Source organism: Theropithecus gelada, chromosome 2, assembly GCF_003255815.1.
Source record: "Theropithecus gelada isolate Dixy chromosome 2, Tgel_1.0, whole genome shotgun sequence".
Taxonomy (NCBI): domain Eukaryota; kingdom Metazoa; phylum Chordata; class Mammalia; order Primates; family Cercopithecidae; genus Theropithecus; species Theropithecus gelada.
Window position 1 is genome coordinate 106,770,839 of NC_037669.1, and position 20,337 is coordinate 106,791,175.

Consider the following 20,337-nt stretch of genomic DNA (forward strand, 5'->3'; position numbering starts at 1 on the left):
ATATGTTGAGATCCACAGATACTTACTGTCCTATTACAACTTCCTATAGTATTCAATAGTAACATGCCGAACAGGTTTACAGCCTACGAGCAATAGGCTACACCATACAACCTAGGTGTGTAGTTAGTTATTCTATCTAGATTTAAGTACACTGTGATGTTCACACAACAAAATCACCTAATGACACATGTCTCAGAATGTACCTCAGAATGATGATTAGGTGATGCATGGCTACATTTCAACTGATTGAGGAAAACATGGCTCTATGTGCTATTTCATTTTTTTATTTTCTATTTTTTTAAGACAGAGTCTCGCTGTCACCCAGGTTGGAGTGCGGTGGTGCGATCTCGGCCCACCACAACCTCTGTCTCCCAGGTTCAAGTGATTCTCCTGCTTCAGCCTCCTGAGCAGCTGAGATTACAGGCACGGGCCACCACGCCCAGCTAATTTTGTATTTTTAGTAGAGATGGGGTTTCTCCATGTTGGTCAGGCTGGTCTCAAACTCCTGACCTCAGGTAATCTGCCTGCCTCGTCCTCCCAAAGTGCTGGGATTACAGGCATGAGTGACCATGCCCGGCCTCTATGTGCTATTTTAAAATTCTCTCAATACATTAATTCTCCCATACCTCTAAATTATAAAAAAAATGAACTCTACAAAAAGCTAAGAATCATTAAACAGATAACAGCCCAAACATCAGAGGTATAAACTACAGCATTCTCCTATCAGAAATAAACAGGTCAACAGCGGATCCCTTTTAGAGATGAATCAAGTAGAAAGTTGTGTCCATGAGTCAGTTGCCTTCGCTGCCAGAGACAGCAGTGTTCCCCTGCCTCTTGGACCATTCCTGCATCCTTTGTAATACATAACCCAGCTCTTGCCAATGATTACTACAGGAGTAGAAGAGTTTCACACCAATGGACTTGTTTTTCCAGCTGGGCTTTCACCCACAGGTTCTTACGGGATCAGCAACCCTGACACCCTGAATCTTTTCAGCACCTGTCAATTATTTAGGCAAACATCATCAATTATATGTGAACTTTCCCACCTCTACCCAACACAAACCTTGGAGGGCTGAACCTTTGTTGACTGGGCAATCCCTTCTCCAGTAGTTATGACCTGTTTCTGAGGGGACACAGCTATCATGTGACCCCCTTTCACAGTCACATACTGCGGGAGTGGTGACTGGCTGGCAGCTCCTGTTGCGGGCACGTGAGGTGCTTCACCAGGTTCCTGTTTGATGATCACCTTGCAACAAACATGATAATGACACTGAATAAACATCCATAGACATCCCATTTTATAAAGCTGCTAATATATGAATCTTTTCTGTTTGCAGGGATTAATGAATTGATGAAACTTGATCTGTAAAGAATGACTCCACCAGAAGGGTAAATACACATACTACTTAAACACAGTCCATACCAGTTATTAAAGGGACCAATAGTAGGATCTGAACTTGATTCTGTGCTCCTGTAATAACACAGTTACTTGTTTTAGAGACTGTGGCAAATGACAGCAGAGAGAAACACACACACTGTTTGTGCTCCATGAATTCCCATCTTGCTGGACTCCAAGGGCTGCCCTGAGGACATCATTAAATACATAGAAGCACATCTCAGAATGAGAAGCTGAGACCTACTAAAAAGTAACACGTTGATAGGCCAGGCGAGGTGGCTCATGCCCGTAATCCCAGCACTTTGTGAGTTCGAGGTGGGAGGATCACAAGCTCAGGAGTTCGAGACCAGCCTGACCAACATGGTGAAATCCCATCTCCACTAAAAATACAAAATTAGCAGGGCGCGGTGGTGCGTGCCTGTAATCCCAGCAGCTCGGGAGGCTGAGGCAGGAGAATCGCTTGAACCCAGGAGGTGGAGGTTGCAGTGAGCTGACGCCGTGTCACTGCACTCCAGCCTGGGTGACAAAGTGAGACTCCGTCTCCAAAAAAAAAAAGTAACATGTTGTAGGGGTGGTGTCAATCTACTCCAACATGCCACAGAAAGTACTATGACTTCTGGGATAATGTCCTAATACATACTTACTTTTGTGAAAGCTCCAAGTCCTCCTGTTATAGGTTTGGGGCTTTGAACCTTAGGGTGACTCCCAATTGGGCAAAGAGGTGGCATAGATGCAAACAAAGAATCCTCCTGCTGTGTGTGTAAAAATACATATTTTACAATCAGGATAGATGGGTGATTTCAGATCATCTAGTCACTTGTATTTAATACAAACCTGTGACATTCTCTAGCAATATAAAGAAACAAAAGACTGGCTGGGTGCTGTGGCTCACGCCTGTAATCCCAGAACTTTGGGAGGCCGAGGTAGGTGGATCACCTGAGGTTGGGAGTTTGAGACTAGCCTGACCAACATGGAGAAACTCCGTCTCTACTAAAAATACAAAAATTAGCCGGGTGTGGTGGCGCATGCCTGTAGTCCCAGCTACTCGGAAGGCTGAGGTAGGAGAATCGCTTGAACCCGGGAGGCGGAGGTTGTGGTGAGCTGAGATCACGCCACTGCACTCCAGCCTGGGCGACAAGAGCAAAACTCCACCTCAAAAAAAAAAAAAAAAAAAGAAAAGAAACAAAAGACAAAACAACCTAAAACTCCCTGGGGTCTTCCAAGCCTCTACACCTGCATTTTAACATTGCTTTAGAAACCAAATGCAAAGAAAAGCTGTAACTTGGAAACAATCTACTCACCTGTGTCCTGCTGTACGCTGGAAAGACTTCTAACTTACTACCCCTAATATTTGGTTGACTTTATTGGTCTTCCCTGATAGTTGGTAAACCACTAAAGGACAGGGACTGTACTTAGTTTATTTTATATCCCTGGAGCCTAGGTACTAAATAAAGAAATGAAAGAAGCGGGCAGCTGCAATGTTTCAGTAAATACTCTCTTTTAATAGTACTCACAATTGATTTGTAAAATTTACTCAATGAACACCTAGAATACAAAGGAAAATTTTTCAATAAAAACTTAAAAAACAACCAAAAAAACTTGAATAATTTGGCACAGGCAAAGACAACAAAAGTCAACATTCAAAACTTCTGTAGTTTCTCTTTAATTCTCAAACACAAAATGCAAATCTCAGAGGCAATCTGTCAAAATTCAGAAACAAAGAACACTTCTTGAAGGCTGTAGAGTAAAATGATCACCAAGAAACAATAAAAATTAAACCAGCAGAGTTAAGAGTTTCAAGATTACTATAATTCAGACATTCATATAACAGTGCCAACACACTGCACAGAATTTAGAGAACAGCCTCGCCTTGGAGCAGAAAATCATTCAGTATCATCATTAGCCTCTAAATCAAAGAAATGCTGTGTCAGGCACTAGTCATTTGACTGGAACAGGTCAGATCATATTTGGAGTTGTAAATTTTAAAGGATTGCTTACCCAGAAAAAGGGGAGCAGGGGAGAGACTCTGTGGAGGTAAAAGGTTAACACACGGAAAAGGAAACACTGATGCGCCCCAACTTAGGATGGGGTTATGTCTGGATAAACCCATCATAAGGGGAAAACATCATAGGCCAAAAGTGCATTTTTGACTTCCCACATTTTCACTGTATAGTGGGTTTATCTGAATATAACTCCAGCGTAAGCTGAGGGCTCACTAAATGCATATTGCTTTTGCACTAGGGTAAAGTCAAAACGTTGTAAGTTGGGAGCCATTTGTATATTTACTTCTTGGTGGTGCAAATACAGAAAAGACAGGAATGTGCTGTCAAATGAATGTTTTTATATTTTTAATTTTTTTTTTTTATGAGTTAAGGAGTGGAAAGTTTAAGAAGCAAAAGAAAGGGGAGTGGACAGCAGCTCTGTTGCAAGAGAAAGAGGTGTCCAAAAGGGAAGAGGTCAGATGAATATTTTTGTAAGGAAATATTTTTAACAAACTATTCAAATAAATAAGAAAATGAATAATCTTATCACAGTAAGTTTTCAAATTGATACTGGGTGACTATTTGACACAGGTGCTGTGAAGCATTTTTGACACTATGAAAAGATCCAAGTAAGGTAGTAAAGTCTGGAGTAGATCCAAGTAAGTTAGTAAAGTCTGGAGGTAGTAAAGTCTAGACACCTAACAGCTTGAAGATTCCATTTTATGAAATTTGCATCATCAACTGACACATTCTTGCTGAGGCTGAACATACTATGTTCAGAAACCGGCAAAGTGGCTGGGTGCAGCTCATGCCTGCAACTGCAGTACGTTGGTAGGCCAGGTGGGAGATCTCTTGAGGCCAGGAGTTCAATACAGCTTGGTTAATACAGGGAGCCCCCATCTCCATTTGAAAAGTTATTTTTTAAAAATGAAAAGAAAAAGAAGCTGGCAAAGTGTAATAACGCAGTAAGAACGTTACCTTGACAGCAGATGTTACAAAACTACTTCCATGAATTTTAGGAACAGGGGAACCTGTTCCTTGGGAGACCTGAGAAGCCGTGGAGATCTTGTTTGTAGGACTTCCTGAGAAGCAAGGCACAATTAAAAGTAAAATATAAACAAAGTAAAATTTACAAAATGTAATTTTAAAGCATTTCCACCATCCTCCCCTCTTTCCCACTATTTATTTTTCATTTTTAAGGGTTGAAAAGTCATTGTTGGCCGGGCGCGGTGGCTCAAGCCTGTAATCCCAGCACTTTGGGAGGCTGAGGCGGGTGGATCACGAGGTCAGGAGATCGAGACCATCCTGGCTAACATGGTGAAACCCCGTCTCTACTAAAAATACAAAAAACTAGCCGGGCGTGGTGGCGGGCGCCTGCAGTCCCAGCTACTCGGAGGCTGAGGCAGGAGAATGGCGTGAACCTGGGAGGCGGAGCTTGCGGTGAGCCGAGATCGCGCCACTGCACTCCAGCCTGGGTGACACAGCGCGAGACTCCGTCTCAAAAAAAAAAAAAAAAAAAAGAAAAGTCATTGTTAAGGCTGAAACTAGCATGGAAAAAAACCCTTAAGGACCCATCCCCGTGAAGCTGATCTCATGCTCAACCTGAAGAAGGTAAGAAGCTGGTAAGGACATGCAGAAGAATAAGTAGTAAAGTCACTTGTTTTAGACTACTCCTTGTACAATAAAGAGTAGCATATTCTTGTATATTCTACTCCTTATACAATAAAAGACACTATAAAGTATTCTATTTCTATGCTCTACTCCTTATACAATGAAAGATACTATAACATAATGATACTGTTTAACAAATGTGCCAGAATACATGCATTCTGCTAGCTCCTTCAAAGTAGTTTCACCAGAAAGTTACGCCTATTCCAAAATGCTGCCAACATTATTATTATTCTTATTTTTTTTTTTTTCATGCGACGAAGTCTCGCTCTGTCACCTGGATTGGAGCATAATGGTCTGATCTTGGCTCACTGCAACCTCCACCTACTGGGTTCAAGTGATTCTCCCACCGCAGCCTCCTCAGTAGCTGGGACGACAGGTGCACGCCACCACACCTGGCTCATTTTTGTATTTTTAGTAGAGACGGGTTTTGCTATGTTGGCCAGGCTGGCTTCGAACTCCTGACCTCAGGTGATCCGCCCACCTTGGCCTCCCAAAGTGCTGGGATTATGGGCATGAGCCACCGCGCCTGGCCAACATTAAACATTTTATACTCCATTTGTACAACTGCCTTTAGGGTCTGAAAAAAATTTAGTCATATTATCTATAGTCAACAAGACCCCAAATAGTATTTAATCATTTACTCCACTTACCAAACTTGCCTCCAAAGACTTCTGGCTGATTCCTAAAACCAAATGTCATGAAATAATACCTATTTGGCATCCCTAAGTATGTTCAAAAGATACTAGGTAAGCCTTGAACATAGTAATTTTTAAGGGCATTCCACAATTATAATCATTATTAAAGTTTAGCCTTTCCAAAAACAAAAACTGCTTGGAAAAGCCCAACATACATTCATGTGTCAAATCCAATAGGTTAAACAAACAACAACAAAAAAAATCAGTCTCATTATCTTATAATTGTCCCTTTTATTTCATTTGTCTTCCATTCTTAATTAGAAGTGAAAGCTACACGGAAGTTTATAGTTAGGAGCTTGTGTTTAAATACAGGTTGAACGGGGCTGGGCGCGGTGGCTCACGCCTGTAAATCCAGCACTCTGGGAGGCTGAGGTGGGTGGATTGGAGTTTGATACCAGCCTGGCCAACATGGTGAAACCCTGTCTCTACTAAAAATACAAAAATTAGCTGGGCGTTGTGGCACACGCCTGTAATTCCAGCTACATGGGAGGCTGAGGCAGGAGAATCGCTTAAACCTGGGAGGTGGAGGCTGCAGTGAGCCGAGATCACACCACTGCACTCCAGCCTGGGTGAAAGAGCAATAGTCTGTCTCAATAAATAAATTAATTAATTAATAATAAATATAGGCTAACTGAAGGGAATAAATAAAATAATGTTAGGGAAAGCATTTCAAAAAAACCTAAAAAGCATGATACAGCTGCATGGGATTATAATGAGGAACACGGTGAATCCAAAGATGACTTCTTCCTATTAGAGTTCTCTTTAAAATTGAAGGTTTCAATTTCTCCTCCCACAACCAGAATGGGTCTTCTCTGAAGAAAATAGTATCACTTTTTTATTTGGGGAGAAATGTATGTGGCCCACAATGTTAGCAAAAGCTTCTTTGGAAGAGGTAGTAACCACATTGCTTACAGTCCCCCAAAGAGTAAGTCTTCCAAATGAAAACAAAATCAACTGTTCTTTTAAGAACATTAATTACGGCTTATTTTGAATTTTTAGAAATTAAAAGAAAACTCAAGTAAATTCTAAAAAATGCACCTTTTACAGAGTAAATCTCCCCTCAGAGGAACAGTATTGGCTTTCCTTTTATGTATTCTCGCTTCTCGTTTACAGGAGATTTCATTCTCCAATTACATGGCTACCAAGTAACGGCAGGATTACTTTTTTAATAAAAGATCAGGCCGGGCGCGGTGGCTCAAGCCTGTAATCCCAGCACTTTGGGAGGCCGAGGTGGGCGGATCACGAGGTCAGGAGATCGAGACCATCCTGGCTAACACGGTGAAACCCCGTCTCTACTAAAAAATACAAAAAACTAGCCAGGTGAGGTGGAAGGCGCCTGTAGTCCCAGCTACTCGGGAGGCTGAGGCAGGAGAATGGCATAAATCCAGGAGGCGGAGCTTGCAGTGAGCTGAGATCTGGCCACTGCACTCCAGCCTGGGCGACAGAGCGAGACTCCGTCTCAAAATAAAATAAAATAAAATAAAAAGATCAAACCCTTTGGATTGTAGAAATATTGATCACATACACACCTGTACTGGGAGTGCTGGCTCCAATCATCTGCCCCGACTGCTTGTCCATGATAACATAAGGATTATTAATAACAGAGCCGGCAGTGCCTTGCTTCACGTGAACTGGAGTGGAAGTCGGGGTTCGAGGCAATGGTGATGGGCTTGGAGTTGATATTGGGGAACCTTATTAATTAAAAAGGGAGAACAGAAACAAAATACACATATTCAACTCATGTAAGATGTCGAGGACAAGGAAGAAGGTCAGTGCCACCAGGACAAAGGTAACACATTGGGAAAATAAAATGGAACTGCATGCTCCCAGTACTGAGCAGCAACAGGGGTATAGGGGAGGCAGAGGATGTATGCTTCATGCTCTGCATCCTTATCCTTGGACCAACAGCATCAGCATCACTGAGGAAACTGTAAGAAACAGATTTTATGGTCCCATCCTTGACCGACTGAACATAAATCTGCACTTCAACAAGATCTCCTGGTATACACATTACAGTTGAGAAAGCAGTGCTTTACACAGCAATGCAAAACTGCTGAATCTTTTTTTTAACTGCTGAATCTTGATATGATAAATCTTTTAACACCACAGGCAGGCTGTTATAGTACTGGTTATACCTGAAGACACTAAAATTAGGGAGAAAATTAGTAAGTGCCAGGCACAGTGGCTCATGCCAGTAATCCCAGCACTTTGGGAGGCCGAGGTGGGTGGATCACCTGAGGCTGTGAGTCCAAGACCAGCTTGACTAACATGGAGAAACACTGTCTCTACTAAAAATACAAAATTAGCTGTGTGTGGTAGTGCATGCCAGTAATCCCAGCTACTCGGGAGGTTGAGGCAGGAGAATCCCTTGAACCCAGGTGGCGGAGGTTACAGTGAGGCGAAATCACACCATTGCCCTCCAGCCTGGGCAACAAGAAAGAAAGAGGAAAGAAAGAGAAAAGGGAGGGAGGGAAGGAAGGGAGGGAGGGAGAGAGGGAGGAAGGAAGGAAGGACATTAGTAAGTAAATAGCTACATTTAAGAAACTTGTGTCTTGTTTTGAATAGGAAAATATGAAATTCACCTACCCAGAGCAAAAGTCTCTGTCAATACTATGTCACAGTCATAATCCAGAAAGATTTGTGTTCCCGCAAAATACTCTCAAAAGTTACTGACAGTTAAACATCCTCTACTGTCTTTTATTGATCAAACTTATCATCCATGAACTTCTCTAAACTTCAAATCAATTTATATGTTTGGCCTATTCTACCTCTGAAGTAGTAAATTCCAAAATTTTCCTACCTGGTAGGTAAAATTGCCTATCAATGGCAGGGAGCGGTGGCTCCCACCTGTAATCCCAGCACTTTGGGAGACCGAGGTGGGTGGATTCACTGAGGTCAGGAATTCAAGACCAGCCTGGCCAATATGGTGAAACCCCATCTCTACTAAAAATACAAAATTAGCCGGGAGTGGTGGTGTGTGCCTGTAGTCCCAGCAACTCAGGAGGCTGAGGTAGGGGAATCGCTTGAACCCGAGAGGCGGAGGTTGCAGTGAGCCAAGATTGTGCCATTGCACTCCAGCCTGGGTGACAAGAGTGAAACTCCATCTCAAAAAAAAACCAAAAACAAAAACAAAAAAAATTGCCTACCAATTAGAAGCTATTTATCTCTCATCAATTTCAAAGATTTGGATCATATTTCTGCTTAGCTGTCTACTTATAACACCAAACATTCCCTTTTCCCCCCTTCATTTAAGTATTGTACAGAAGTCCTCACACTTCCTGGATATTTTCAATTGCCTTTTAACAAATATGTTTTGTTCTAAGGTGGAACAGTCAAAACCATAAAGTATATATTCCTACTAAATTTTACTTAACATAATGTGAAACTGTCACAAGACAAAGGATAATCCAACCTTAGTGAAAAAGACAACTCGGAACTACCTACTGACAATAGGAATGAGTAATTTTCTAATGTGGTTACAGAGAGAATAAAGCATTTCAATTCCCACCCAATTCTAACCCTTAAAGCTTAACTCCACGCCAAAGGCCTCTAAACTTTTTCTATTACTAGTCACTGTGGTTTCCATGTATATAATCCCCAAACACGATTCCTACACTGTAGTTTCAGCCATATTTGCTAGCAAACATTTTACCTCTGGTGATTCTAGGAGACAAAAATTTGACCATTTCAGTTTCATTTATTTCCTCCATTCATTTCCATATGAATGAGCTTTGTTTTTGCCTTGTGACAGTTTTGCAATCAACAGCGATAGACTTCCTTTTGTTAAAGAAACACTGCTTAGAAAAACTTGAGAGAAAAAAAGCCACAGTATTTTGTTTTGTTGTTCCAACAATTTTAACATCCAGTCAACTCCACATACACTGTCTTCCACACATCTGCATACCTGACACAATCTTGCAGCTCATGGTGATGGGCTGGAAGGACTTTCCAGGTGACTCAGGATTAGGAACCTGACTTTGTGGCACAATTTTGCAGCTTGATGCTATTGGCTGGAAAGCTGAATTGCCATGAGAACAAAAGGTAACTTTCTGGGATGTTGTCATTTTGGTGGGTGTTCTTTCCAATGAAGATGGCAAAGAATAAAACGGAGCGTGTCGTTCAGCTTCAGTGCCAGCTGGGAATCCTGCTTGAGATGAAAGGCAAATGGCAAGTCATCAATCGCTTTGAAATAAAACCTTACCATTGTGGAAAAAGAATAAAAATGCATTATTTCAACACCCATTTTAAACCATGTACTGGTAGCAAAATAAATACAATCAATTATCCCTTCATATTTTTGGTGAAAAATATATATGCTTAGAATAATGTTTAAAGTGCTTTTTTAAAGAAACTTGAAAACATTATTAACTATAAACCATATATAACATAAAAAGAACACAAGTCCTTATGTTCCTCCATTTTTTAATATATAAACTGAAAAACTGTTTAGAGAAGAAAAAAATCTTAGAAAGCATTCATGAAATTTAATGAATGATATCCTCCTATCTTATTTATTTATTTATTTATTTATTTATTTTTGAGACATCATTTCACTCATCACCCAGGCTAGAGTGCAATGGTGTGATCTCCGCTCACTGCAACCGCCGCTTCCCAGGTTCAAGCGATTCTCATGCCTCCCTCAGCCTCCTGAGTAGCTGGGATTACAGGTATGCACCACCATGTCTGGCTAATTTTTGTATTTTTAGTAGAGACAGGGTTTTACCATGTTGGGCAGGCTGGTCTTGAGCTCCTGACCTCAGGTGATCCGCCAGTCTCAGCCTCCCAAAAGGCTGGGAATTACAGGCATGAGCCACCACGCCCAGGCCCTCTCCTATCTTATAAATGCCCATAAAAAAGATGCAATTGAAATCTAAAGAGGAATAAAGTTGAGATTTTATAATACTAACATCACATTAAAATATAAGCTTAAAATACAAGCTTAGAAATAAAACATTTAAGATCAATTTTATATCATTTATGCTTATATATGGGCACATTTAAATATATATACACTTACATATTTGTTAAATTTAAAAATGGCACGGTCAAAATACACTGTTTGGTGATGAATCTTTTTTTAAGTAAAATCAGGTGCTTAATATTCAAGTTTCTTGCTCACACAATCAGAAGCTGAACTATAAAGTCCTCCTGTAATATGTTAGAAGGAATTATCAAGTGATAAAAATCTGTTTTAGGCCAGACGTGATGGGTCATGCCTGTAATCCCAGCACGTTGGGAGGCTGAGGTGGGTGGATCGCCTGAGGTCATGAGTTCGAGACCAGTCTGGCCAACATGGTGAAAATCCATCTCTACTAAAAATACAAAAATTAGCCGAGCGCAGTGGTGGGCACCTGTAATCCTAGCTACTAGGGAGGCTGAGGCAGGAGAATTGCTTGAATCCAGGAGATGGAAGTTGCCGTAAGGTGAGATCATACCACTGCACTCCAGCCTGGGTGACAGAGCAAGACTCCATCTCAAAATAAAATAAAATAAATTTAAAAATCTAATGTTTTTTTAGTGGTTTTTACATTTTAGAAAATATCAGTAGAACTTCACGGAAATTTTTTTTTTTTTTTGAGATGGAGTCTCGCTCTGTCGCCCAGGCTGGAGCACAGTGGTCTCATCTCAGCTCACTGCAAGCTCCACCTTCCGGCTTCACGCCATTCTCCTGCCTCAGCCTCCCTAGTAGCTGGGAATATAGGCGCCCGCCATCACACCTAGCTAAGTTTTTGTATTTTTAGTAGAGACGGGGTTTCACTGTGTTACTCAGGATGGTCTTAATCTCCTGACCTCGTGATCCGCCCGCCTTGGCCTCCCAAAGTGCTGGGATTACAGGTGTGAACCACCGAGCCCAGCCGGAAAAATATCTTTGACAAGGGTGGAGATTTGGCTTTCATAACAGAACTATGCAGTAGAGGGAGCATGGTCTGTTTATGGCAAAGTTATTTTCCGTATACTATAGGTCTCCGAAAGCAGCAAACGGGAAAGGAATGAATGCCTCAGAACAACTCTATGCAAAGAAAACTGCTGTATTACCTTTCTCCACAGAGGTATCGGGTACTGGCTCGTGTGACTGCTTTATTGGTGAAGAAGCTTTCACTGGGGCTGGAATGGTCAAAGGCAAAGATGGAGGGGCATCAGAGATATCAGACTCCGAGGACTGAGGATATATATAGTCTTCTCCCAGAGAATGGCGATGGAGTTCAACATCTACTACCTAGACAATTGGGCAACAATCAGGCTCATGAGTCCATCATCAAGGTCACAGAAAGCTCAAGTCCTGTCTAAGAATGTGATCTCAGGGATGTGAGAGATAACTTCTAATCACACTTCAAAGGCAATTTCAATCTGAGGACCTAAAGGATTTATTCTAGAAGGTAATCTAATCTGGCTTAACAGATACATACCTCAGTGAAAATCTAATCTGGTTTAACATACAAATCTCAGTGAAATCACTCACAAATTGGGGCTTTTTGATTTTGCTGTTGCTACTCCTTACAACACTATTGCTCCAAATCTTTGCATGGCTGCCTTTCTCACCAGCAGGACTCAATTAAGTACACCACCTCAGAGAGACCATGCCTAATCACCTAAGCATGAGCTACTTCCTTATCCCCCAGCTACTCTTATCTTCACAGCACTTATTTGTAACTGAAGTAATTTTATTTGCTTCTGTGTTTACTGTCTACCCTCCCCATTTTCAATGCCACATTTAGAAAATGTCAGTAGAATTTCATGGAAATTTTTTTTTTTTGAGACGGAGTCTCGCTCTGTCGCCCAGGCTGGAGTGCAGTGGTGTCATCTCAGCTCACTGCAAGCTCCACCTCCCGGGTTCAAGCCATTCTCCTGCCTCAGCCTCCCTAGTAGCTGGGACTACAGGTGCCCACCATCATGCCCAGCTAAGAATTTGACTCTTTGAAGGAAGAAGCTTCCGTGTTCATTTCTGTATTCCCAGCACCTGGACCAGTGCTCAGTAAGTACCCTCTGATATAATATAGCAGATTTCTCTAGACAGAGTAAGATTTAATTAGTGAACTCTGATTAAATGGCTATTGCTGATATTATATCATGAAAACAAAAAAAGGGGGAGAAGGTGAAGAACAAAGTTGGAGGTTTCAGACTCCTGATTTCAAAATTTATTGCAAAGCTAAAGTAATCAAAACAGTATGCTGCTGGCACAAAGACAGACATAGAGACCAACGGAATAGAATAAATCCTCACATATATGGTCAAATTATCTCTGACAAGGGTCGCAAGACCATTCAGTGGGGGAAAAGACAGTATTTTCAGCAAATGGTGCTAGGAAAACTGGATATCCACATGCCAAAGAATGCAATTAGACCCTTACCTTACACTATATACCAAAATTAACCCAAAAGGGATCAAAGAATGAAACATAAAAGCTAAAACAATAAAACTCCTAGAAGAAAATATAAGGGAAAAGCTTCATGACACTGAATTTGGTAATGGTTTATTGGGTATGACACCAAAAGCACAGGCAACAAAAGAAAAAACAGACAAATGGGACATCAACTTAAAAACTCCTGTGCATCAAAAGACACAATCAACAGAGTGAAAAGGCAAAAATTTATCATGGAATGGAAGTAAATATTTGCAAATCATCTATCTGGTAAGGGGTTACTATCCAGAATATATGAATAACTCCTGTGACCCAGCAACAACAAAAACCAAACCACCTAATTAAAAAATGGGCAAAGAGGCCGGGCACAGTGGCTCACGCCTGTAATCCCAGCACTTTGGGAGGCCAGGGCTGGCGGATCACGAGGTCAGGAGATCGAGACCATCCTGGCTAACACAGTGAAACCTCGTCTCCAATAAAAATACAAAAAATTAGCTGGGCATGGTGGCGGGCGCCTGTAGTCCCAACTACTCGGGAGGCTGAGGCAGGAGAATGGCGTGAACCCGGGAGGCGGAGCTTGCAGTGAGCCGAGATCGTACCACTGCACTCCAGCCTGGGCGATAGAGCGAGACTCCATCTCAAAAAAAAAAGGGCAAAGACATTTTCTGAACGTCTTTGAATAGACATTTCTCCAAAGAAGATAAACACATGGCCACCAAGCACGTGAAGGAATCCTTAACATCACTAATGATTAGAGAAACACAGATCAAAACCACAAGATACCACGTCACAACCATTAGAATAACTACCATAAATTAAAATACAAACAAATTAACAAATGCTGGTGAAGACGTGGAGAAACTCGAATACGTGTGCACTGCTGGTGGGAATGTAAAATGGTGCAGCCGCCACGAAAAATATAGCAGTGGTTCCTTTAAAAATAGAATTACCATAGGATCCAGCCAATTCCATTTCTGGGTATATACCCAAAAGAATTGAAAGCAAGGATTTGAATAGATACCTGTACACCTACGTTCATAGCAGCACTATTAACAACAGCCAAAAGATGGAAGCAACCCAAGTGTCCGTCAACAGATGAACAGATAAACAAAATGTGGTCTATACATACAATGCAAATATCATGCAGCCTAAAACAGGAAGAGGGGCTGGGCACAATGGCTCATGCCTATAATCCCAACATTTTCGGGGGCCAAGGCAGGAGGATGGCTTGAGCCCAGGAGTTCAAGACAAGCCTAGACAACACAGTGAGACCCGGTCTCTACAAAAAATAAACAAGTAAGTAAATAAATTAGCTGGTCATGGTGGCACACGCCTATAGTCCCAGCTACCTGACAGGTTAAGGACAGATTACTTGAGCCCAAGAGTTCAAAGCTGCAGTGAGCCATGAATGCACTCCAGGCTGGGTGAGAGAGCATAAATAAATAAATAAATAAATAAATAAAAATAAATTTTAAAAAAGGAAGGAAATTCTGACACATGCTACAACACGGATGAAATCTGAGGACATTATGCAAAGTGAAATAAGGCAATCCCAAACGGACACATACGGTATGATTCCACTTATATGAGGTACCCTAGAGTAGTCAGATTCACAAAGACAGAAAGCAGAGCAGCAGTTGCCAGTGCTGGGGGGCAGGAGCAGTGGGTAGTCATCGTTTAATGGGTACAGAGTTTCAGCTCTGCAAGATGAAAACAATTCTAAAGATGGACTATGGTCACGGCTGCACAATAACGTGAATGCCCTTAATGCCACTAGACCGTACACTGAAAAATGAATAAGACAGTAAATTTTGTGTTACGTGTTTTTTAACCACAATTTTAAAAAAATATATGAACCAAAGCTGGGTGCAGTGGCTCATGCCTGTAATCCCAGTGCTTTGGGATGCTGAGGTGGGAGGATTGCTTGAAGCCAGGAATTCTAGACCAGCCTATGAACATAGTAAGACACTCTCTCTATAAAAAAATGTAAACATTAGCTGGGCTTGGTAGTGCAGGTGTACAGTCCTAGCTACTTGGGAGGCTGAGGTGGGAGAATGACTGGAGTCTAGGAATTCAAGGTTGCAGTTAGCCATGATGTTACTGTACTCCAGCGGAGACCCTGTCTCAACTAAAAAAAGAGAAGAGAAAAAGAAAAGGAAAAAAGAAGAGAAGAGAAGAGAAGAGAAGAGACGAGACGAGACAGGGAAGAGGAAGAAGAAGAGGAAGAGGAAAGAAAGAAAAGAAAAGAAAAGAGAAAAGGAGAAAGCTTGGTGCGGTGGCTCACGCCTGTAATCCCAGCACTTTGGGAGGCCGAGGTGGGTGGATCACCTGAGGTCAGGCAGTTTGAGCACAGTCAGCAGATCAAGAGCAGCCTGACCAACACAGTGAAACCGTCTATACTATGAAAACAAAAATTAGCTGGGCGTGGCGGTGGGCGCTTGTAGTCCCAGCTACTCGGGAGGCTGAGGCAGGAGAATAGCTTGAACCCGGGAGGCGGAGGTTGCAGTGAGCCAAGATCGCGCCACTGCACTCCAGCCTGGGCAACAGAGCATCACTTCCTCTCAAAAAACAAAAAAATAGGAGGTGAAAGGGAGGGGAGGAGAAGGAGAAGGGGAAAGGGAAGGGAAGAGGAGGGGAGGGTTTGCTGCGCCCCCACCCAAATCTCATCTCAAATTGTAATTCCCATGTGTTGGAGGAAGGGCCTCGTGGGAGGTGATTGAATAATGAGGCATATTTCCCCCTTGCTGTTCTCATGATAGTGAGTTCTCACGAGATCTGATGGTTGAAGTGTGTGGCACACCCCACTTCACGCTCTCTCTCTTGCTGCCATGAGAAGGTGTTTGCTTCCCCTTTGCCCTTCCACCATGATTGTAAGTTTCCTGAGGCCCCCTAGCCACATGTTTCCTGGTAAGCCTGTGGAACTATGAGTCTATTAAACCTTTTTTCTTCATAGATTACCCAGTCTTCGGTAGTTATTTATAACAGTGTGAGAATGGACTAACACAGAAAGACAAAGTTAAAAAACAAAACAAAACAAAAAGAACACTAATTTTTTCCCTAATTAAAAATGAAGATCAGCCAGAAGCAGTGGCACACACCTATAATCTCAGCACTTTGGGAAGCCAAGGCGGGCAGATCACCAGAGGTCAGGAGTTCAAGACCAGCCTGGCCAACATGGTGAAACCCCGTATCTACTAAAAATAGAAAAATTAGCCAGGCATGGTGGTACGTGCCTGTAGTCCCAGCTACTCAGGAGGCTGAGGTAGGAGAATCACTTGATCCTGGGAGGCAGAGGTTGCAGTGAGCCGAGATCATGCCACTGTACTCCAGACTGGGTGACAGAGCGAAGACACCGTCTCAAAACAAACAAACAGGCCAGGTGTGGTGGCTCAAGCCTGTAATCCCAGCACTTTGGGAGGCCGAGACGGGTGGATCACGAGGTCAGGAGATCGAGACCATCCTGGCTAACCCGGTGAAACCCCGTCTCTACTAAAAAAAAAATACAAAAAAACTAGCCGGGCGCGGTGGCGAGCGCCTGTAGTCCCAGCTACTCAGGAGGCTGAGGCAGGAGAATAGCGTAAACCCGGGAGGCGGAGCTTGCAGTGAGCTGAGATCCGGCCACTGCACTCCAGCCTGGGCGACAGAGCGAGACTCCGCCTCAAAAACAAACAAACAAACAAATGAACAAACAAAAATGAAGATCAACTTTCATCCTACTCATTCCCAGATAATACTGTAGGGAAAAAAACCTACCGTCTCTGCTCCAAGAGTCTGCAAGCCAGTATAAGTTCTATCCAGCTATGGAAAGACAAAAGGGAGAGTGTTAAATTTCACTGCACTTACTTACATATTATCAAAGGATACAATCTTACCTACAGCTCTTTTGCAAGTCTTCATACCATAGGATCAACTCTTTCATAACGTAAAATATAAATTCACCATTTCAATAAAAAAATTGAGTAAAAAAAAAAAAATCAATAAAAACCTCAGATATACAGTTACTATATTTTTAATATAAATTATACATTTTAAAAAACCTAAGGACAATGTAAAAATGGAGGAAGTTTTACACAAAAAGATGTTTACTGCAGCATTATCTATAACCAAACTAAAAACAATGTAAAAATCTAGAATAAAGGAATGTGTAAGTAAACCATGGACCATCAATCTCTGAAATATGCAGCCACACGGATGAGGTTTACAAAGACTATGTACAGATATTTTAAATGACAGGCTATACATGTTTCAAATGCATACATTCTTGGACACAATTATATACTCGGAGTGTATTTACTAAGCACTTAAAAAAAAAGAATGAAACTATAGGCAGTAGAGGCAATGCTAATGACTTCAAATATACTGGCATCATAATTTGCTTTTCGAGAGAGGAATATAAACTGAGGGAATGTTAATAATATAAACAAGAGTTTACAATTACACAGAAAAAGGTTAAGTTCTTATTTGTAAATTTATATTCCACCACTAAAAAAAGAACTTGTGATAACAATATAAACATACAACAAGATTAATACAGAAAAGTATTAAATTGGGTAGAAAAAAAAGAGAGGGAAAAAATGAAGCCAGGGTAGATTAGTAAATACCAGGTTTTAAAGGCTTATGAGAGGTAGGTGTCACATTTGGTTGAGTTTCTTAGCAGCCAACATGAGAGGACAACTCAGTCAGTTATGAGATTCAGAGTTCACAAGATAAAAAGCAATACAGGGTGGATTAATAGTGGTTCCACGGAAGAAGTCTGGAGTTTTAATATTTAAACCTGAGCCTATAGTATGACTGCTAAAAAAAAAAAAAAGGCAATTTTAGGTTACACCCATTTTCATAGTCTCCAGAGCACACAGTCTCTCTGTAATCTGCACAGGTTTATGTTTCATTGTTGGGACCACATTTTAAGAGGGACATTGGATAGGACAGAACCATTATCAATACAAGAAGAGGAATTGTAAAACAAAGCATACAGGAAATGTAACAGGAACAGGTTTTGCCTGGAGTAGAAATGATTTCAGGAGACACAAAGGCTATCATCAAACATTTTTAGGGTTCTTATAAAACAAAGCCTTATTCTATATTATTTCAAAAGTCAACAGCCTGAGGCCAGGCTCTGTGGCTCACTTCTGTAGTCCCAGAACTTTGGGAGACTGAGGCGGGCTGATTGCTTGAGTCCAGGAGTTTAATACCAGCCTGGACAACATGGTGAAAGCCTGTCTCTACAAAAAATACAAAAATTAGCCAGGCGTGGTGGCAGGTTCCCATAGTCTCAGCTACTCAGGAGGCTGAGGCAGGAGGATCTCTTGAGCCCAGGAGGTTGAGGCTGCAATGAGCCATGATCACACCACTGAATACCAGCCTGGGTGAAAAAGGGAGATCTACAAAAAACAAACAAACAAAAACAAAAAAAAAACCAGCCTGAGCAACATGGTAAGACCTCATCTCAACAAAAAATAATTAAACAATTAGCCAGGCATGGTGACGCACGCCTGTGGTCCCAACTACTCAGGAGGCTGATGTGGGAGGATCGGTTGAGTCCAGAAGTTGAGACTGCAGTGAACCGTGTCTGCACCACCACACTCCAGCATGGGTGACAAAGCGAGATCCTGTCTAAAACAAACAAACAAACAAACAAACAAACAAAAAACAGAAAAAAGAAACACTAGAACAAAAGGACAAAAAATGGGGTCAAGGTTTTACTAAATGGATGAATGTGTTAGCTTGGGAAGTGCTGTGCTCTAGGGTGATGGGTAAGGAGAGAGTAAATGACTACCTGTCAGAAATGCAGGATATAATAATTTCACATATTCTAGGAACTTTAAATTTTATGTAACGCTAACATTTAGAGTATTTAATATTTAATGTAGTATTTACAGAATCAAATACACATCATTATTTACTGAGAATTTCAGAATACAAAGATCACTTCAGGCTTTAACAGCCAGGAAAAGCTACATAGGAACTTGAAGAATGCAAAGAATTCAGACAAGCATCTGAGGAGGGGGAAGAGCATTAAAAAAAAGACCCAAGGAAAGACAGCCCAAGGCATTTCTATGACAGGAATAGACAGCCAAGGCTAGAGCGGAATGTTCATCAGGGGTTTTGTGCGAGACAATCTAGGGAAAGTAAATCGAGTCAAAATGAGCCCTGAGAGCAGGCAGGGGCATTCGCACTTGAACAGGAGGAATCCAATCAAGTTTTCTGAAAGGGATAGCAGAAAGGTTCTGCGGTTTTAAGCGGATGGATCAGATACTGTCGTGTAGGACGCCCTATGAAGAAAGGAGATGGATTTTTAAAAGCCTATCAGGAGACAGCAGAGTAATAGCCTAGGAATAGTGGGCAGGGGCCAGGGAGTGGTGGCTCATGCCTGTAATCCCAGCACTTTGGGAGGCAGAGGCAGATGGATCACTGGAGGCCAGGAGTTTGACCAGCCTGACCAACATGGTGAAACCCTGTCTCTACTAAAAACACAAAAATTAGCTGGGCGTGGTGGTGCACACCTGTAGTCCCAGCTACTTGGGAGGCTGAGGCAGGAGAATCGCTTAAGCCCAGAAGGTAGAGGTTGCAGTGAGCCAAAATTGCGCCACTGCACTCCAGCCTGGGTGACAGAGTGAGACTGTCTCAAAACAAAAAACAAACAAACAAAAAAGAACAGTGGGAAGGGAGGAGGACGGAATGTAAAAGAGATTATGAAGAAACAATAATGGTCTGCAACTGAACAAATACTTAGAAGAGGGAAGAATCAAAGATGGCTCCAAGAGTTAATTTAAAAATGACAGGAAAAATAATACTACAGTACAAATAAGGATCACACGGCTACAACACAGGTGTTTAGGGTCTCAAGGCCAATACACAGCAAAACATTAAAATGATGTTTTCCAGAAAACTGGTAAGAAACATTTTACTGTCATTTTAAAACACTGTCTCAAATAATCTTTCACCAAGAGCTCTAAGTGATATGTACAATACAAGATGTGAGAAGTACGTGAAGAATTCCTTTTGTTTAGAGACTAGGTCTGAGCCCAGTGCAACATAAGGTAGTACGTGCTGTGTTAAAAATAAGATTAAAAGAAAGTAAAACTGGCCAGGCGCAGTGGCTCATGCCTGTAATCCCAGCACTTTGGGAGGCTGAGTGGATCTACTGAGGTCAGGAGTTTGAGACCAGCCTAGCCAACATGATGAAACCCCATCTCTACTAAAAATAAAATTTTAAAAATTAGCCATGCGTGG

General features: G+C 41.8%; 1 protein-coding gene across 2 annotated transcripts in view; it reads right to left on the bottom strand.

Annotated features, from left to right (window-relative positions):
- The window catches only part of YEATS2 (YEATS domain containing 2), a 115,421-nt gene that overhangs the window by 51,021 nt on the left and 44,063 nt on the right, over positions 1-20,337 (bottom strand). The window contains exons 9-15 of one of the 2 annotated variants that reach the window (XM_025376580.1): positions 16,858-16,902; positions 11,781-11,961; positions 9,649-9,891; positions 7,274-7,435; positions 4,357-4,460; positions 2,041-2,148; positions 1,064-1,246 (exon numbers count right to left, since the gene is read on the bottom strand). In XM_025376580.1, the coding sequence (XP_025232365.1) occupies positions 1,064-1,246; positions 2,041-2,148; positions 4,357-4,460; positions 7,274-7,435; positions 9,649-9,891; positions 11,781-11,961; positions 16,858-16,902 (1,026 nt within the window). The remainder of the gene's footprint in view (positions 1-1,063; positions 1,247-2,040; positions 2,149-4,356; positions 4,461-7,273; positions 7,436-9,648; positions 9,892-11,780; positions 11,962-16,857; positions 16,903-20,337) is intronic. The other variant, XM_025376581.1, reaches the window with a different exon arrangement.